Source organism: Paramormyrops kingsleyae, chromosome 3 (genome assembly GCF_048594095.1).
Source record: "Paramormyrops kingsleyae isolate MSU_618 chromosome 3, PKINGS_0.4, whole genome shotgun sequence".
In the NCBI taxonomy this organism is placed as follows: Eukaryota; Metazoa; Chordata; class Actinopteri; order Osteoglossiformes; family Mormyridae; genus Paramormyrops; species Paramormyrops kingsleyae.
Window position 1 is genome coordinate 7,868,011 of NC_132799.1, and position 19,322 is coordinate 7,887,332.

The 19,322-nt window shown below is 43.7% G+C and overlaps 1 protein-coding gene across 2 annotated transcripts; it reads right to left on the reverse strand.

Moving 5' to 3' along the window:
- Nucleotides 1-2,560: 2,560 nt before the first annotated feature.
- rel (v-rel avian reticuloendotheliosis viral oncogene homolog) lies at nucleotides 2,561-17,353 on the reverse strand. 2 transcript variants are annotated; one of them, XM_072709541.1, is made up of 10 exons: nucleotides 17,251-17,353; nucleotides 15,976-16,115; nucleotides 14,286-14,434; nucleotides 13,457-13,548; nucleotides 10,111-10,251; nucleotides 9,191-9,295; nucleotides 8,678-8,893; nucleotides 8,412-8,480; nucleotides 8,252-8,311; nucleotides 2,561-7,639 (listed from the first exon to the last, which is right to left on the reverse strand). In XM_072709541.1, the coding sequence occupies exons 1-10, from the start codon at nucleotides 17,267-17,269 to the stop codon at nucleotides 6,795-6,797; spliced, it is 1,836 nt and encodes a 611-aa protein (XP_072565642.1). In that variant the 5' UTR covers nucleotides 17,270-17,353; the 3' UTR covers nucleotides 2,561-6,794. The 2 variants fall into 2 exon arrangements, with proteins under 2 accessions (XP_072565642.1, XP_072565641.1); XM_072709540.1 differs by having other exon boundaries at nucleotides 8,252-8,314.
- Between the last annotated feature and the right edge of the window lie 1,969 nt (nucleotides 17,354-19,322).

The following is a 19,322-nucleotide window of genomic DNA, read 5'->3' on the forward strand; positions in this document are numbered from 1 at the left end:
GTGACGACATAGCCTAGGCTAACGTTACCGACATGACCATGGTACGGTTTGGCGCCAGCTAGTCCAGAAAGGTCACGCTGTAGACTGTCAGCAATCGGTGAGATACTGTTCTTCGTTACAGTTGCATCTGTATTACAATGAGCAGATGCCAGTAATGAAAATGATCTCCATCAGATGGTTAATGTTGGTCTCAGCAGGAGCCTGGAATAAATTAGCTGCCCCCCCCCCCCCCCCCCCCCCCCCCCGCCAGTGACGAGCCTGGGTGTATGCAAGTTTATTTCCTTACGTGTTGACTGAAGTCAATGACTTTTTAAAGTGTCAAATCAATTCTTACTAATTGCATGTCAATTATTATGAGAAAATCAGTGTAGACCCGTAAAATACATCCTAATTAAATTTACCTTTCCAATTAAATCCATCCATCCATAATTGGCTATGGAAGATGGTTGGATGGATAGTGCTTATTTAGTATGTTGTTTTTGTTACTAATTCCTTACCTTTTAAGTAACTGGATTATATATTGTTCTCGATGTACCAGTAATAGCGTGGAAGACACAGCAGCTTGGTGGAGAGTAGAGTCATGTCATACCTCTGGGATTTTAATTAATTATAGGCCAATTTCTAATCTGTCTGTTTTGGCCAAAACTCTTGAAGCCCTGGTGAGTAATCAGATGAAAGACTTCCTGCATGTACAGGATATTTTATCCCCAGTTCAGTCAGGTTTTAGAAAAAAACATAGTACCATCACAGCTGCAATGAAGGTGATAAATGACATCTTTGTTGCTCGTGATCAGAAGCAGCATTGTGCATCACTTTTTTTGATTTGTCAAAAGCTTTTGATACGGTTGATCATGATGTTTTAAAGATTAGGCTTCTTAATTCAGGGTTCTCAGAGAAAACTGTCTCTTGGTTCTCAAACTATCTTAGTGACAGAACCCAGTGTATTAAGCATGGTGGTGTTCACTCTAGTATTTTACCAATTCTTAAAGGGGTGCCACAAGGCTCTGTGTTAGGCCCTCTTTTATTTACTATTTATATAAATAACCTTGATCGGCATGTGTCTCATGCAAACTTTCATTTTTATGCAGATGACACAGTTATTTACTGCTGTGCACCTTCGCTAAAGCAAGCCATTGAACATTTACAGAATGCTTTCACTGTGGTTCAAAACACTTTGCTACAGTTGAAACTTGTGCTCAACGCAGATAAAACCAAACTTATGCTTTTCACGGACCCTCGGAATAGACCACTGAATGTTCCCTCAGTTGTTACTCTTGATGGACGGGAAATACAGATTGTTACAGTTTATAAGTATCTTGGTATTGTTATTGAAGATTGCCTGTCTTTTAAGCCTCATGTTCACAGCCTAGTGAGAAAGCTGAGGCAAAAATTGGGTTTTTATTTTCGAAATAAGCTGTGCTTTTCTTTTAATGTTAAAAAACGGCTGGTGGCATCCACTTTTTTATCTGTGTTGGACTATGGTGATATTTTATATATGCATTCATCTGCTCAATGTCTTCATATGATCGATGCAGCCTATCATGCCTCGTTGAGATTTATCACCAACTGTAAAGCTCGCAGCCACCACTGTGAGCTGTACTCTCGTGTAGGATGGTCTGCTTTAGCCACACGGAGGCTCTGTCATTGGTACACCTTTATATATAAGGCTATTCTTGGTGTGCTTCCATCCTATTTATGTTCACTTCTTATGAAAAAAATTACTGGCCATTATTCTCTCCATTCTCAGGCTGTTGTCTTGCTTTCTGTCCCACATGTTAGAACTGTCAATGTTTTAACTGAGATTTCATTGTAAAGAGTTTCATTGTTTCTTTCTTTATTTATTTGTTTTTATTTTTTTTTTGTATGTATGTACTGGCATACTGTTGTGATGTAACTTAGCTGCCTATCTTGGCCAGGTCTCCCTTGCAAAAGAGATTTTTAATCTCAATGGGCTTCTCCTGGTTAAATAAAGGATATAAATAAAAATAAATAAAATTACCGCCCACAGCAAATTCTTCATTTGTTGCTCGGGGTTGCATTTCTGGGCCCACACCCTGTACTGATTAAGCTTTTGCAATACGGATGCTTAATAGATTATGCATCCGATTTACAGTGTCTCAGTATTATTCATACTGAATTGGCTAGGATGTGTTTGCTGCTACTTTGTCAGTTAGCTACATGAAACATTGAGGATTGCTGAACTGGTCAGGTGACACACAGTACCTCGATTGAACCGACAGGTATGTGTGATCTACTTGTCAGTGATAATGTAGACTATTAAAGAGTCTTCATATTTCAGTTGGAACTTCCACCATTATTAGATGGAGTTTGATTCACTGTTAAATATATTAGGCAAAAACTAACATTTAAAAGACGGAGTGATATTTCAGAGATTAGCATCATCTGCCTAACTTTCAGAGCCCTGTCTTCCTATATACCCAAAATGTTAGCCTAAGGGCCATATAAGCATCACACTCTAGATCCCTCCAGTAAGACAGGAGCACAAGAGTTCTTTGGTTTTAACTGACTGATGGTTTATTCTGAAGCAGGATCACCTTCATCATCATCACCATCAATGACATACGTGAGAACTAAATAGTGATAAGTAAAACATAAAACTATACATCTGTTTTGTTCTTTGTTTAAACTTGCCACCTAACATTTGCCGTTTAGTTTACCGTCGCTTCTTCACTGAAGCGTCCCTTTCCTTCAGCAGCAAGATGTTTGAGTCCATAAATGGCACAACCTGGCAATGAAGCTGCAACAGTTGCACCACTTATTACCGTCATAGACATTCCTGTTCCCGCAGTCCTTTGAGCGGTGACCAGACTTCAAGCAGCCTAAGCACAATGCCTTACTGTATCTTGAACAAATTTAACTTGCTCAGCAACATTCCTTGCCAGAAACTTACGACATATGGAAAGTGTGGCCTGCTCTTCCACAAAGGGCACAACTTGTAGTAGAAGTTTTCTCAGAGCCAGTTGCAAGCGCCTTAGCGCCTCTATTCCTTGGTGTCTTAACCTTCTCACCATTGCTTGGCTTCAAAGCATAAAGGGATGTCACAGGGTTGCAAGCAATCTTGGCTTCCCTTGTGAGAATCTGTACAAACTGACTGAAGCTAGGAAGCTATGACCTTACGATTCCATCTTGATGTTAGCCAAACAGGGCACTTTGCAAGAATCTTTTGGTTTTCATTGCAGTTACTGAGTACTTCAAGGCCATTAATCTGAGGAATGGCAGCCTCACAACTGTGAAGAAAGTCCACAAACTCTCTAAGTTCCAAACTATCCTTGGGACCTATCTTAGGTCATACGTGAAGCTTGACCCCGAAGGCCTTGGCGATAAGGAATGGGTTCCCATATCTTTCTTCTAAAATGGTCTATGTGGCATGGTAAGTCGACTACTTACATAGATAGTAAATTTTCTCCTCTGCTGGTATGTTTTTCCTGTCTATCAAAGTCTGAAAAAAAAACTTTCCAATCACTAAGCCTGGGTGGGTCACCACTGAATGTGACTGGTTCTGGTATAGGGAGACGGCTTGCAAGGCGTGGATTCTGCTGACATATTAACATGAGCTGTGGTGCCGTCTTCTTCTTGCTGTAGATTCAACGCAGTTCGCGGAGGGGGTTGAGGTGTGTGGTTCCTCATGTTGAACCTTTCCTTCACCTTCATAGATGCTGTCACGAAGTAGCTCTTCCATCTCATCTTCTGAGTCTCCACTCTTCTCATACACTTGCATTCTTGCCTTAGCAGCATTTAGTTTCTTGAGTGTCTCGAGGCGTTGTAACTCTGTTGTAACTCTCTGCGCTTGTCTTCCAATGTCCTTCATCTTGCAGCATTCTCTACCTCCAGCACAGCTCTTAGCCTAGCTTCTTCTTCTTCGCATTTAAAGGCTTCAGCTTCTTGCTCAGCTATTCTTTTCATATCTTCTGCTTCATGCCTCTGAAGCTCTTCTAATTGCCGTTCTTGTTCTAATAAGACTTCCAGAGTTGCTTCGTTAGCAGCTGCTTCAGCAGCAGCCTCTTGTCTCTTGATAGATGAAAGACTTGAGCATGTACTCTTGAGTAACTTTGTGAGTGAATGGGAGCCCTTGAATGCTTCCAACTGAAGCTTGACTCATGTGACCTCATAGATAGGGACACGGATTCAGTTTCCTTCCCATCTAATTCTTCTCTCTGGTGCCTCTGGCTATCTCCCTTGAGACGACTCTGTGCAGTTTCTACAACTGCCCGTGTAACTGATTTGCAGGTGTCTACTCTGTGGCATATGGTTCGGTCAAGAATCTCTATTTGACGTATTTCTTCATAAACCTGATTTAGATCTGCTGAGGCCTTACTAACCTTTATTGCTACTCTTTGCAGCAGGTCACTGAACAGTGTTCAGTCATCAGTCGTTTAGTATGCTCATGGCCCTTCTTGATGCAGCATCCTGCTGGCAGTTACTAAGGGCTGTGGTTCTCAAACTTGACCTATATGTTCTCTATGTCATTGTCAAGAAACTTACCCGTATCTGACATTTTGGTTTGGTTTAACTTAATAAATTTGTTTGATTAATAAGTAACCTACAGTACACACTTAAATGTAACACATTCATTCTTAAAGCATAACTCAGAAAACACCCTTAAAGAGTAACCACTTAGGTAGACTACTGCTACTATAATGAAAGGCTGTGCTTACTCTTTGCAGTCCTTGGTAATACTTATACCACACCAGCAACAGATTGGACACAGAAAAAGTTAAGTACATAATACCAGCATGGCACAGAAATATCAGCAGACGACAGCGCCAAGTGAAACCTGCAGATCACTTGCAGCTGAGTTACCACTGGCTGCGGTCTTCTCTCTCTTCCACTCGCGGCGAGCAGTCGAGTTCTCACTGTAGCTCCCTCCAGTAAGACACGAGCACAAGAGGTTTTTTTTTTTTTTTTTTTTTTTACTGATTGATGGTTTATTCCGAAGCAGGGTCAGCATCACCATCAATTGCATACGTGAGAACTAAATACGGATAAATAAAACATAAAACTATACATCTGTTTTGTTCCTTGTTTAAACTTGAAACCTAAGAATTGCCGTTTAGGCTATACAAATCAATCGAAATTAACCTTCAGCCTTTGGCCTGCTTATTACATTCATTTAAAAGAAACACAAATCCATGCAAATTTACTTGTGACATTAACCAACAAAATACTGAAATTCAAATGAAATATAAACATAAAATAACAGTAAATATAAGTTTTTGCTTGTACATCTTATTTACATTAGCATTTATTGAAAATCACGAAATGTACATCCATCCATCCATCCATCCATCCATCCATTGTCCAACCCGCTTATCCTACTGGGTCGCGGGGGGTCTGGAGCCTATCCTGGAAGCAATGGGCACGAGGCAGGGAACAACCCTGGATGAGGGGCCAGCCCATCGCAGGGCACACTCACACACCAGTCACTCACACAAGCACACCATTGGGCAATTTAGCAACGCCAATTAGCCTCAGCATGTCTTTGGACTGTGGGGGGAAACCGGAGTACCCGGAGGAAACCCCACGACGACACGGGGAGAACATGCAAACTCCATACACATGGAACCCAGGTGGAAACTCGAACCTAGGTCCCAGAGGTGCGAGGCAACAGTGCTAACCACTGCACCACCATGCCACCCACGAAATGTACAATGTATATGAATTCGCTAAGCTAAAGCGAACCTGTTAGCATTTACCCTGCTAAATACAACTTAAACAAAACTATACTAAAGTTAACAGAATACACATACCTCGTTGGCTACTTACGGAAGGGATTTAACTTTTATCTTAACTTTCTATTCCTTTGTCCTTAGATGACAAGCACCCAAAGCAGGACCCGTTTGCAACCGAACTGCACATGGGGAAAAACGTGCTTCTGTCTAACGTACCTCAATTACAGCAGTTATACTAGAGACTGACAGGGCTGTGGCAGCCGGTTTGTCTGGACTGAGAGAGGTGGTGATGGAGTAAATTCATCACATAACATAAAAACAGCGTGTAAAGGGTATTACTTTACCCTTTACTAAAGGGTCAGATTTTTCGGGCTCTCTTGGTTGTAAATAAAATATACCATAATTTTCTTTGAAAAAGAGGAAAAAAATTGAAGTAATATTTTTGCCCATAAAAATGGTCCGGTAGTTGCAAATTAAATATTGCATACTTAATACAAACATTGTCAGATAACACAGTACATATAAAACTCATATAAAAATAAATCAAATAAGCACCTATTAAAAGCATATACACTGATATATTAATTAACACACGTGTCGTAAGTCAAAAAAAAGGACCAGTTGATTTAAAGAGCAAAGAAACACATCGTTATGATGCACACCATTGTACTTTGAAACAAAAAAAGCTGTTGGTGAATCCCTTTTACACGACCCAACCCTGGGGAATGATTAATTCCATGGGACACTGAGAATTATGGGTAGTGAAGGGTTTAAAAATGGCATAGCCATTGTACAGGAATATAGCTTCCCTCTCACTTCCTCTTCGGAAATGGAAGATGGGGGAATATACTTCACTTTGAAACTTCGCTTTCGAGAAACTCTGAAAGGCGCACTGTCTCGATCTCTCATCAACCAGTGGGGTGCCCACCTTCGGCTAGTGGTCACCACCAAGAGTGCGACACATTCAAATCCTGGTGCTTCTGGCAAAAGATGGCAGAGAAGCCCATTCAGATCATGCAGGTTGCGCACCAGTCATCTGTGAGGTGGCAGGTCGTTTTGGCTGGTTGTGGGTTTACATCCCAGAGGGTGGTGGAGGTCTTGTCTTCACTCAGCATAGAACTGTGGCCAGTTTAGGGTGTCTTCGCCACTGATGCCGTTGACTGCAAAGTTGTTCTGTAGGGTGGGGCCAGGACTGCTGGAGGCGTCTCCCATAGCCTGCCGTAGGGCTTCCATGGAGCTCGCGTTGTTCAGCTGGTGGGGAGGCATCAGTGCGGTGTAGGTGCAGCTGGAGGAGGGCATGTTGGTGGGCACTTCCTGTCCCATGGTGCCGGTTTCCTGCTTGAGCTGGAAGCCCGGCTGGTCAGAGAAGCTCTGCAGGATGTCCTCGCTTTCCATGACATCCATGTAGTTGTAGGGCACGGTCAGTGGCAGACAGCCGTCTCCATTCATCGGGCCGGCGGCACCAGGCGGGATGTTGTAACTGGGCCAGGCGGACTGCATGTTTGACGTTTCTGTGGTGGCCTCCTTCCGGTGGGTCCCGCGCGTGGCCTGCTGCTGCTGGTGCTGCTGCTGGTGCTGGTGCTGCTGGGGAGGCTGCCGCCAGGTCTGGGCCTCGGACATCTGGGCCTCCGTCATCAGACACTGCAGGTCCCGCTCCGTCAGCCGCGGCAGGCCGGCTGCACCGCCGTCTGGGGCAGGTAATACCATGCTGGGCTGCAGGCTGCCGACGGTGCTGTCGCGACTCGACTGGATGCGGATGGTGTCCAGGGAGAGTGCAGTGTTGCCATGGGACCACAGGCTGCTCATGGGCACTGTGCGCTGGAGGGAAGCCTGCGGGGGCACCATCGGGGGCTGCGGGCTGGTCTGGTACATGGAGCCGTCGTACATTTCAGATGGGGTCGGAAACATGCGGCTAGACAGCGCTGGCTTTATATACGTGTTGTGCGGCTCTGGGGGACACAAACCGGGCAGTGAATGAATGTTACGTCAAGCTACTTGACAGATACATATAACATCCAATGAAAACCAAATACGTCCTCTGTTTACTGCAGATGGAATACGCCCATTCTCCTCTGTCTACCAATAGCGTTTGACATCTAATTGACCAATGAAAAGATGCCTTATGAAATTATCTATTTATCTATTTATATTACTCAAGATTTGCATTCATGATGATCGTTTTCTATGGATCACTTTATATCGCTAATTTGAACGACTTAACATTGATAGCTAGATAGCTAGCTAACAGACATCATTGTAAATTGTGAATTTAAAGCTAGATAAGTTTGTATCTTGGTGATACTGATATTTTTGCCTCGCTGACATTAATCCACTTAAAGTCCATTTAAGTCCATTTAAAACATTCATCCGTTCATTGGTGGCCGCCAGATAGGTTTCTATTTGTGGTGCTAAGGGCGGCTCTTAATGCTGTTTTACGTTTATTTTGTAAAGTAGTTCCTGAAATAATGTTTTTTTTTTTTTTTTTAAGTGTTTTTCATGGGACAGCAAGGATGTTGTGAACGGAACAGATTGTGTACAGACAATAGCATCGGGTTCCCTACCTTTTTTGACGGCATGGAGAATCCGTCCGGACATCTTGGGTCTGTTTGCCGTATTCATAACTGCTTGGGAAATAAAAGACAGACGAGTTTGTCTCAGAGCAGCGTCCCCGTCTGAGCGACACACGCTGTCTCGCCTGTGGCACGGATACCAACGCCTTACCAGGGAGGCTGGGAAAGGACTTCATCAGATCTTCCCTTCTCCTCTTCTTCTCCTGGCAGCCATAGGGATCTGCGATGAAAGCACACGCATCCACAGACAGACAGTGAGTATCCATTCACTGTGATCACAGGTGCTGTTATCTCAGGATTTAAGGCCCTTCAATCAACTATATTTTCCCATATATTTTATCGGCGTTTGACACGTCAATCAAGAATCTATCGAATCGGTTCTCAGGCTCTCCCAGACAGGCCCCGCCCACAGCTCACCTTTGTCATCGGGTAGGTAGCGGAACTCCATGGGCTCACTGACCTCCTGGTCCGTGGGTCGGCGGAGCTGCATGTGCACGGTGATGGGGGATGTGATGGAGGAGTCGAAATATGGGGGGGTTTTGAAGACGATGGCCACCTGTCGGTGCACGTCGGCTTGGGAGAAGGAGCCTTTGGCCTCCCAGCTCTGCATGAAGAAGCGGACCTCGATGTCGTCTGCGGTGATGAGCAGCAAGGGGACACATGGTGGAAAATGGAAGGATATGAGGAACAGAATTACGTGTCTTTTGTGAACAGATATATGGAATGAATGAATGAATGAGAAATAAATCAGAAAATTATTATCGACATAATTGCAGATTCTTTCATTCGGTGTGGTTTATATCTCATAAAAATATATGCTTATGTAAAGGGCAAAGTAGAATTTGGGGAAGTAATCCTAGTTCCTCCTCCACTATACAGCCACCTGTCTTTGTTTTTTAAAAAATCTGCAGGGAGCAGCCATGACCTTACCTTTCTGCACCTTATCGCAGAGCAAGAAGATCTCCTCCCCGCCCAAAACACTGCCGCTGTTCTTGTTGACGCGACAGATTCGCAGCTCTGCCGTGTTGGGGGCCCCTGATTGGCCGTGAACAGAGATCAAAGGTCACGTCGGGAGGGAACATACGGACGGCATTACCTCACTGATCTGAGTTATGTTCATGATTTCCCGTTTTGTGTGTGTGTTACTTAATAGGTTTATCATGTCACATAGAAAGGAGTTGCTCTATTCAAATTATGCGACTTCATGGTGTGCTTATCAGGGCAGTCGAAAGAAATATTTGATGCATGGTGCTTTGTTATCATACGATACTTTCATTGAAGTGTATAAATAACATTATCCCAAATGCTGACTACTTAACACTCCCATCTGGACAGGTCGAAGTAGTTTAAATAAATCCAACCAACACAAGGCAATTACAAAATTACAAACAACACACTGTGTTCAAGTGTTAAACAGTGCTGTGGATGCAGGATCTCAATTAGAGAGCAGATTGTCATTAGAGGAAGTGATAATGCATGTTTACTGTTGAGAGATTTAAAAAAAAAAAAAAGGAACTAGTGCAACTTCCTTTTTTGCTATGAGCGAGAGGCGGAACAAGTGTGGTGACTGAATGCTGCTTGGTGGGCAGCTATCATAGTGTGTGTGGAGCAGTCAAGCCCAACTCGAAATGTAGCTGTTTTTTTTTTTTTGAAGTCACATTCACAGCTCCAACCGTTAGCTCATGCCTTGCACAGAGCAGCCTAAGCCCCACCGACTACTTAGGCAGGGCCTGCATTCCCGCACGGCTTCTAGTCTGCGACTTTTCCTCGTTGAGGACAGAGTATATGTGCTTTCGGATTTTTTTTTCCCCCCACTTATTTTGGTTTCCGGGCTGGTGGGAGCTACTCACGGTTGTCATAGATGGGGTTGGAGACGATGGGGGTAAGCCTTCGTGTGTACTGTCCCGCCTGGTCCTGCAGAATGACTTGGAAGCAGAGGCGCACCACGTTGAGATCATAGTCCTCTGTCTGCAGCAGCTGCTCTCGGGATACTGCAGGGACAGGGCGCGACAGTTAACAGCCGTACACTGGAGGGACAGGGCGCGACAGTTAACAGCCGTACACTGGAGGGACAGGGCGCGACAGTTAACAGCCGTACACTGGAGGGACAGGGCGCGACAGTTAACAGCCGTACACTGGAGGGACAGAGCGCGACAGTTAACAGCCGTACACTGGAGGGACAGAGCGCGACAGTTAACAGCCGTACACTGGAGGGACAGGGTGCAACTGTTAACAGCCGTACACTGCAGGGACAGGGCGCGACAGTTAACAGCCGTACACTGGAGGGACAGGGCGCGACAGTTAACAGCCGTACACTGGAGGGACAGGGTGCAACTGTTAACAACTGTAGACAACCCAACATCCTACTCTGAGGGCTTGTACACAACTCAAGAAAAGGAGAACAGAAAACAAATGGCATCTGCTACACAGGGCCCAGCAGCTCACAAGCAGCTCCGCCATGTTTCATTTGACAGCAGTGGGCGGACAGGGGTGTCCGATGGGGCCGAGATGGCGTTAAAGTGTCAGAATGACTTCAGGAAGGAAGATGTGCAGAGATTCGTGGAAGAAGAAGTGAAACAATTTTAGAGCTTGAGGCTGTGACTGACACAGTCAGTGGGATCGCCCCTGATGTCACCAGAGAGAAACACACACACGCATGTATGTGCACATGCATGTCCCTGTGGGTCCTTACTCGCTCGCATCAGGAGTCAGTTTTTTTTTTTTTTGTGCAGACAGCCCAGCTCGCCCGCTGATGGCGTTCTGACGATGTTTCTGGCCTCTCGCTGATGCCTCCATGGGAGGGCTAACTGCGGGGTAGGGGGGCTAACGGGTGGAATGCAGGGAGTAAGGCTCTGACGTAACCCACTGCCCCCAGACTCGAGCTAGCATACCGACCAGCGAAAAGAACCATGACGAGAGAGCCGTGTGGTGGAGAGAGAGAGAGCGAGAATGAGAGAGAGAGCGCGGGTGACAGTGTGTCACCTCAGGTGATACCACATGGTGTGTGGGGGGAAAAAAAAACAGCAAAAAAGCAAATGCAGGTGGTGAAGTGACAGCAACATGGAGTGCAATGAATATAGAGCAAAGGGCGGGGGATGGGGAAAGAGTGTGATTGTTCCGTCGTTTGGGGTATGGCACTGTCACACCATTCCCTCCCCCTCATTGGTGACTCATGCCTCATTTCATGGCCTTTACTGGACCCGTCGTGTTGTCCTTTTTTTCGCGTTTAGCTCTGGTTTTCAAATCGGGGGATGACGTTAGTAGCTTATAATGACGAACCTTACACACTTGGGCCCGATAACCTTTCAGATGGCCAGAAATGGTTAGACGCAGCAACCCCTCAGTGACCCCGGGCCACTGATCGTTCGAGAATCCCGGCCCAGTGACGGTGCGCAACACGTGCCGTGATCGCCGGGCGCCAATCGACACTTCATTCTCGGCTCTCTTCGGTGTGTCTCAACGCAAGTACAACAACACATGTCCCCAACTGAATGACTCAAATCAACACTCGCCAAAGAAAAAAAAATGAGCTAAGAACAGAATCTTCATATCGAACAACTACGCAGTGCAGGGACTTCTCTGGGACTGAGAATTTTGCCCCCCTTGACTGAAAGGTGGGATAGGAGATAAAGAATTATAATATCCGGTCTGTATTTTAATTCTGTACCTACAATCTCTATAGACATCTTTTATGAAACCTAGCACTTTTAAGATAACATATCAATCCTGGTTTGCGAGAACGGTAGCCACGCTCAACCAAACGGCGAGAAAATTTAATTGAACCAATCTTGAAAATGTCAGACTTCTTCCTCTCAATCTAAGAGTTTCACAAAAACCACCATTATTAATATCTATAGCTGAAGTTACAACAACAACAACAACAACTATTATTATTAGTGGCACACCAGCAATATGTTATTTTTCAGAATTCATTCAGAAAGACAAAAAAAGCCCTTGAAATAAGCAGGCTGGTTGTGAAATGACTGTTTATCAACACTAGTGTAACTTGGAGATGTCCCTAGAATCAGACTCATGCACTACAGTTTCGGGAAGTTGGACTTGTGGCATACATGACGCCGGAAGCAGCTGGGTTTCGCTGCAGAAGTGAGACACAATCTTTCCTCATCCTGTGACAGGCACTGCAATGGATAGGCGGGACAACAAAGCCTCTCAAGAAGAAATCCTGGGGTGGCCATATGGAGAGATCTTCAGTTGGACACCATAACAATTCATGACCCTGACCACGTTTATTCAATGACTGTTCCCAAGTTCTCCCCTTTAGGAAACCTTGTAAAAGTTAAAGTTAAATCATTCTTCAAAAATCACATGGATATCCCAGTAAAACATAAGTAAGCTAACTGTTAGCTAACTTCTTGGGTCGTCTTTCAGGATATCTTTCTTGGCTAGCTGCAATGTCCGCAATTGACTGCTGTAGTATTTAGAATATTTTCTAAGCCTCACTCCCACAGCTACAGGGAGAAGTGAGATCTAAACCAAGAAAGTAGTCAATTATACACAGTGCTGAACTTGTGTCATATGACTTGTATGTCTGCCACAGCTGATTAGCTATTGGCTATTGTGTCGTTATGGTAACAGGCCGAGAGAAATTCAGGTCAACGCTTTCACTAATGCTGTATTACTCAGCAGGTTTTAGTAGTGTTCTTTCAAGCATTGTTTCCACCTTTGTCACATTAACTAGCAAAACATCAAAAGTTGCTAACTGATGTCCATTGTTTTCTATTCACCTAGCTTTGGGATGTCCTGAGCAAAGTATCATCCTGCTAACAGTGAGCCAGAGAACTATGACACGTCAATAAGAAAACGGTCAGCGATGAAAAATTTCTCCAAGATGAAGGATGAAAAACTAGGTCCACTGCACATCATTCTTGGACCCGAGATGGAATTACTACTACTGGCCCCACAATGAGCAACCACTTCCACCTGGACCTTCAACCAGCCACCCCCGGACAATTTGCTCAGTTGTCCTTCAGAGATGGTGGATCTGTGAAGAACAGTCTAGATTCTAGACTGACTAAGCAGAATTAGGGAAAACTTGTGTAAATGCCCATTGGCCAGAGGCTTAAACCAAAAGGACTAATTCCCAGTGGTTATTCAATGACGAGGGAGAGCTTCATTCCAGCAACTGGACACGCCTAGCATCTGAAAAGGGAAATGGACAAAGGACCATGTTCTCACCTTCAAATGGGTTGATACAGCGGTTCACTCTCTGCATGATGGCATCCTTGACCTCTCTCCTCCTCACACATTGGATCCCCAGGTTCTGAAACCTGGAACAGAACCATAGTTAGGCCTCACTGAATTGCACCTGTTTCCAACCACTCAGTTCACACGAACTGCAAACATGACCTAGAATATGATCCACAGATAGCTATGAAGCTAACCAAGAGGTTAGCTGTATGGGGATGTCTCATGGGGACCGCAAGCTCCGCCCCTACACTGCTACGGCTCATGTGCTCTGGAAGCTTCGTGAGCTACCCTGATCTTTGCAAAGGGGAAACCCCTCTTTCTGAAACACATGAAAGTAGCATAGGGACTGAGACTGGAGGTGTGTGGATGGGGACAGTCATGGCATCACAGCATAGAAGACATCATACACAGCTGCTCAATGCAAGGTTTACAGACCCCTTAAGGCAGTGTTAACCAACCCAGTCCTTGGGGACCCCCAAACAATCCACATTTCTGTCCTGCTGGGAGCTGGCAGGGATCAAAAATGTGGACTGGCTGGCAGGGAGCAAAAACATGGCACTGAAGGTCCACACTGACCTGATAGCTATCTCGCCTTGGCAACGTCTACTGATAGCAACTGTTTATAAAGTCTAAAGTTTATAAATGATTTAATTTCTATAATGTCATACTTGTTAACCCCCATTGTATACTGCAAGGCCTATACCCAGAAACAAGGTTAATACACTTCAGCAACATATTTGGACCATTTCTTCTCTGTGTTCGGATGTCAAGCAAAAGAAGGGGCCGCAGCATGTTGGCAATGGAGAGGAGAACTTACGCAATAACCTTGCGGTCGGGACCAAACTCTGTCTCGTAGTAGCCATCCCTGCAGTCCTTGCCAACCAAGTCGTGGGGGTGTGGCTTGTAGGGCTCATTCTTTGTGACCAGTGACACCCTCACCTTGCCTTTTCCACAGTAGTCAAGGATCTTGAAAGCAAAGCAACACAGAGAAATGGCTGAAAGTCTATTTCACTGACTCAAGAAGTGGAGCCATTCATACAGGCTGTGAAAGGAAGAAGGCTCATTGGTTCATCATTCCTACAGGCTGTGAAAGGAAGGAGGCTCATTGGTTCATCATTCCTACAGGCTGTGAAAGGAAGGAGGCTCATTGGTTCATCATTCATACAGGCTGTGAAAGGAAGAAGGCTCATTGGTTCATCATTCCTACAGGCTGTGAAAGGAAGGAGGCTCATTGGTTCATCATTCCTACAGGCTGTGAAAGGAAGGAGGCTCATTGGTTCATCATTCCTACAGGCTGTGAAAGGAAGGAGGCTCATTGGTTCATCATTCCTACAGGCTGTGAAAGGAAGGAGGCTCATTGGTTCATCATTCATACAGGCTGTGAAAGGAAGAAGGCTCATTGGTTCATTTAACGTGAAATGATTAGTGACCTGGGGCAACTGACTTACATATCTAGGTCCCCAAAAAACAGTCAAACTGAAGTAGAGACATTCAGTTTGGAGACTGCAGAAACCAGAATGTGAGTCTGGGTCTGTGTCAAACACCAGAGATGATGGTGTGGTGGTTTCCTGCAGGTTGGTCCCTGTAAACAGGACTCCCCCCCCCGGAGACTCACACCTGGTGTGGTCAAGCTAGCTTCCCCGATAGCCCCCCCCCCACAATGGGGGCTTCTGTGAAACATGACCACAAGGTGCCGCAGACTGCATGAGAATATTTTCACAGAGATGGTGGGAACCAAAAGAACCAGACTGTTACCAACTCGTATGAGAACCTCAAGCCAGCGATACAGGTATCGTGCTGATATTATGATTAAACTTTCTTATTTTCATTTCAACTTAATTTGCCCCTCTGTATCTACACTAGTGGCCAAAATCGCAGAAACACTTCCCATTTTTAGAGATTGCATAACTTTATTCCAGTTACTCCAGTTTCTTATTTGATCGTCCGGTGTATGATATGTGTAACATTCTTTGATTGTTTATAAACATTACTGCCATCACATTACCGTGTAGTAATATTTAAAGCGTAATGCCAAAAATGCTGGGTGTTTCCAAAGTTGGCCACTAGTGTAACACTTCATCCATCCATCTTCCAATCGCCAATCCTACACACTCACATAGGGCTTGGAGCTCATACCAGAAAGTAGAGGGAACAACGTTATGATACACTACGGACTGGATGCCAGTCTATTGCGGGCCACCTTTTATCCAAACCAATCATACTTATGATAAGTTGAAACTGTACATTATTGTCATTACATTATTTTATATTTTGCAAACTGTTTTATATTTTGTGAGAGGCGATCATTGAAGCAATACTTCACTAGTAACCCTCTTCACTAGTGACCCTCAGATAAGTCCACTTCCTTAACAACTAAGTCACCTCATGTCAACAACCTCAAAAGATTTTAACTGTCCTTTGATGCCCAATTGTGAGAGACTGACAAGTGTCTCTCACACGAGATCCACAGTGGGTAAAATCAGGGCGGAAGGGTGTGTCCCATTTACCTGTATGCTGGGGTAGGTTCTGTTGCTGTCGGTGCTCCTCTCTCCAGGAATGCTCCCAGCTGAACGGCCCTCACACTTGTACCTGAAGCGCATCCCCCTCTGCTTGGGCTCCTCAAATATTTGAACATGAGGCTCCCCCACTGTGGGGTGAAATGCAGAGAACCAGTCGGGATGCTGGAATCTACACTGACACGGGCGTCACCGTATCAGCTGACTTCTGGTGTGAATCTTATACATAATTATGTATAAATTTGTCAGGACACCAAATAAAGTCACGTTAAATTGAAGACTGCACCATCTTCAGTTACCCAGGTGACCACGCATGACGTCACATTTTATGCTGGAAAAGGTGCGTAATAGGTCAATACTGGGCGTGGTAACAGGCTCCTCATTAGATTGTTTATGCGTCTGTAAGGTACTCATGCTCCAGAAACTACATTTCACTGCAAAATTCGCTCCAAAACACACCCCTTTGCAATTGTTGGGGTTCGTCCTGTATTAACTACATAACAAATGGGGGACCATGATCAGTTGAAGCAGGGAGACTCAGAATATGAATTCAAATAAGCGAACAGACGAATGACGGATCGTACCGTAAAATATCTAAAATATCGGGTGAAAGCATACTGTAAATTAACCTAATTGGAAACCTTTCATCAAATTCTTAATGAACAACCACTTGTGAGTGTTTGGTATATTTACGGTAGGTGTAAGTTACAGCTAGTAACTTTCTTCAGCGTTTTAACCACTGTATTAATTTAGATATCAGTTAATCTATCAATGAGAACAGAAATACATAGTACGTCACTGAAAACAGAAAACACAATTCTTCACCCACAGTCTGCCTACATAATTTTCCTTCCGCCTTCAGTCTATCGTTTTCGCTGTATATGTGAGAATAGGTGGTCATTAAATTTGACATTTATGACATTATTTACATCTTATTTTGTTTTACAATGGGAATTAAAGTGCACGCAATGATAGTATGGAACAGAAAGTATGGTGTATATCTATAAATAAGGATGAATGTTTTTCAGAACTCGGAAAGCAATGATTACAGCAGACGTATTAATAGGACGAGCTATCACAGCTGAACTCAAACGCAGGTTATTAACGTAGCAGTCAACTAATCATATATTCATGTATTATTCATTCTGTATGCACGAGAGATAAACGTCAAAATACAAGCAGTTTTAAAAGTAAAAAAAAAACTTCGAGTGCATTCGTCTAAATTCTAAATACCGAATTCAAACGTTTAAAGAGGATGTTACTCACCATCCATATTGTGATACATCCTGATCACCGGTTGCTATTAGAATGAGAGTTTATTAAGAGAAACTAGAGCACTAATGTAGGCTATTTATTTAACCGGGGGAGGGGGGGGCGCTTTGACACCGCTTGGGAATTCCCCGTTTACTCCTCCCTCCTGGGCGTGATATAGTGACGACACACTGTGTCGGCAACGACAGTACATTTGCGGCAACTTCAAATATTGAGCAGATGGATACAAAGTAATTTTGCGACAACTTTCTGGAAAGGTGCTACGAGTTTCACAGGTTTCAGACTCAAATGACATTTTTTGTTCCATCTTAATTTTAATTATATCGTATTATTATCAGGATAAACGGACACATATAGAGACTTACACACGTACGTTCAGGGTCTAAAGGTAATAATAGTAATAATAATAATATATGCCGCCTAAAAACGTAAAATATTCAAACGTTTTACGTTTGTATCAAGGGAGCAGAACTTTACGAGACTAGAATCTCTAGGCTATTATAGCCTACTTTTTCTGCAGGAGGTTGAAATAGGCTATTGCACCATTTAAACATTGTGTATTTAAAACCAGCAAAATGAGAATCTATTTTGTTTAATGCACATATATAGGTATATTATATAACGCAGCTGTTTATGAAGTCGTATATACGAGCATACCAAAGAATTATTTAGTTTAATAACATCCATCGCAAATATGTCACAAAATGTCGAGAAATACCGAAGCTATTGATTTGTTACATGTAGGCACGTAAACATAACTCCCGATTAATAATGATACAAATACGAGTCAATGGTTAGATTTAAGTAATGTTCCGGTGAGAGACTTTTTGGATTCCTAATTTATCATTATTTACCTAAGTTCGTATATAAGTTTTGATCAACTCTAAATATACAAAAATCTCAGTACAGAATGAGATCATTGATAAAAAACCTAAACATCTCCATATAAGTACCATCATGTAAAATACTTGTTTTGTTTACATGCTTACGTTCTTATTTTTCTGGGTAATCCCCATGTGAGAGTTTAGCCGCCTATTGAGGCACAGGTTGGGAATCTCCCAAAAGCAATGAGAACAAACTGTTTGTCTTAAAAGAAAAAGCAAACACCTATCAGTGTTTACTATCGGCAAAACGTCAGATTAATATACATTTTATCGTTATCATTTTTATTTGAATAAATTCAATATATTCACTTTCTGCAGTCACCGCGATCGACCTGCTTAGGACAAGTAGCCACAGAAAATGAATGGTTAGACTTATTTAACTATCGTTATTTTAGCGTTTCAAATCCAAGTTACAATGATACAGGAGTGCTGGTATTTTCTGTCTATGATATATTACACGAATTTCCGGAAACTTGGTCAAAAACAGAAACGACGGGAATCTGTGCAATTAACAAATTTTGTTTTAATTAAGCACCACGGTCATTTCCTTCAGGTACTCGGAGTTTAAGTTATGAGATAAGAGCGAAATTGTTGAATTCATACAGGCTAAATAACGCGCCTAATTCTAATCTACTTCGATTTAAAAGACGGATCGATGTTTTTTAAGCATTAATAAACTATCGTAAGTTAACTGCATCGTTGCGATTGCCATCTCCGACTCATGGATATGCGCCGCATCCCATGCATCGACGTGGCCCACTGTAGTTATGCCGGAGACACTTAGCTCTAGCGGGACCCCACCTCCAGCACATATGAATGGTAACCTTGCCTTATAAAGTTCTATTGAATTATATGATGAATCGGCGTATGTCGAACATTATGAAACTCGAACTGGGGATGCACTGTCAGCTTATGTGAGAAGTTTAATATTTTGGGATTAGCGGTTTATAAGGACAACTCTACACGCGGGATTCAGCATGTGTAATTAAGTTGGTACCTTAACGGTCCACGTCAAGAAAGACCAGCAAAGACAAACCACTAAATGGGTGTTCTGAGTGGGTGACTCTCATAGCTGTCGACAGTCACTGTAAGCCCGACGCCTAGAGGGGCCGTGGGTGGAAGTGAGCGAATGGGGCCACCCTCGGGGTGGTGGACGTGCTTGCAGAGCGAGAACGAGGTGGG

Coding starts and splice junctions, on each gene's coding strand:
- rel (XM_072709540.1), bottom strand. Junction 8,481..8,677: donor CTACCTACCCGATGACAAAG/GTGAGCTGTGGG, acceptor CTTTCATCGCAG/ATCCCTATGGCTGCCAGGAG. Junction 8,315..8,411: donor GTCCTTTCCCAGCCTCCCTG/GTAAGGCGTTGG, acceptor TTATTTCCCAAG/CAGTTATGAATACGGCAAAC.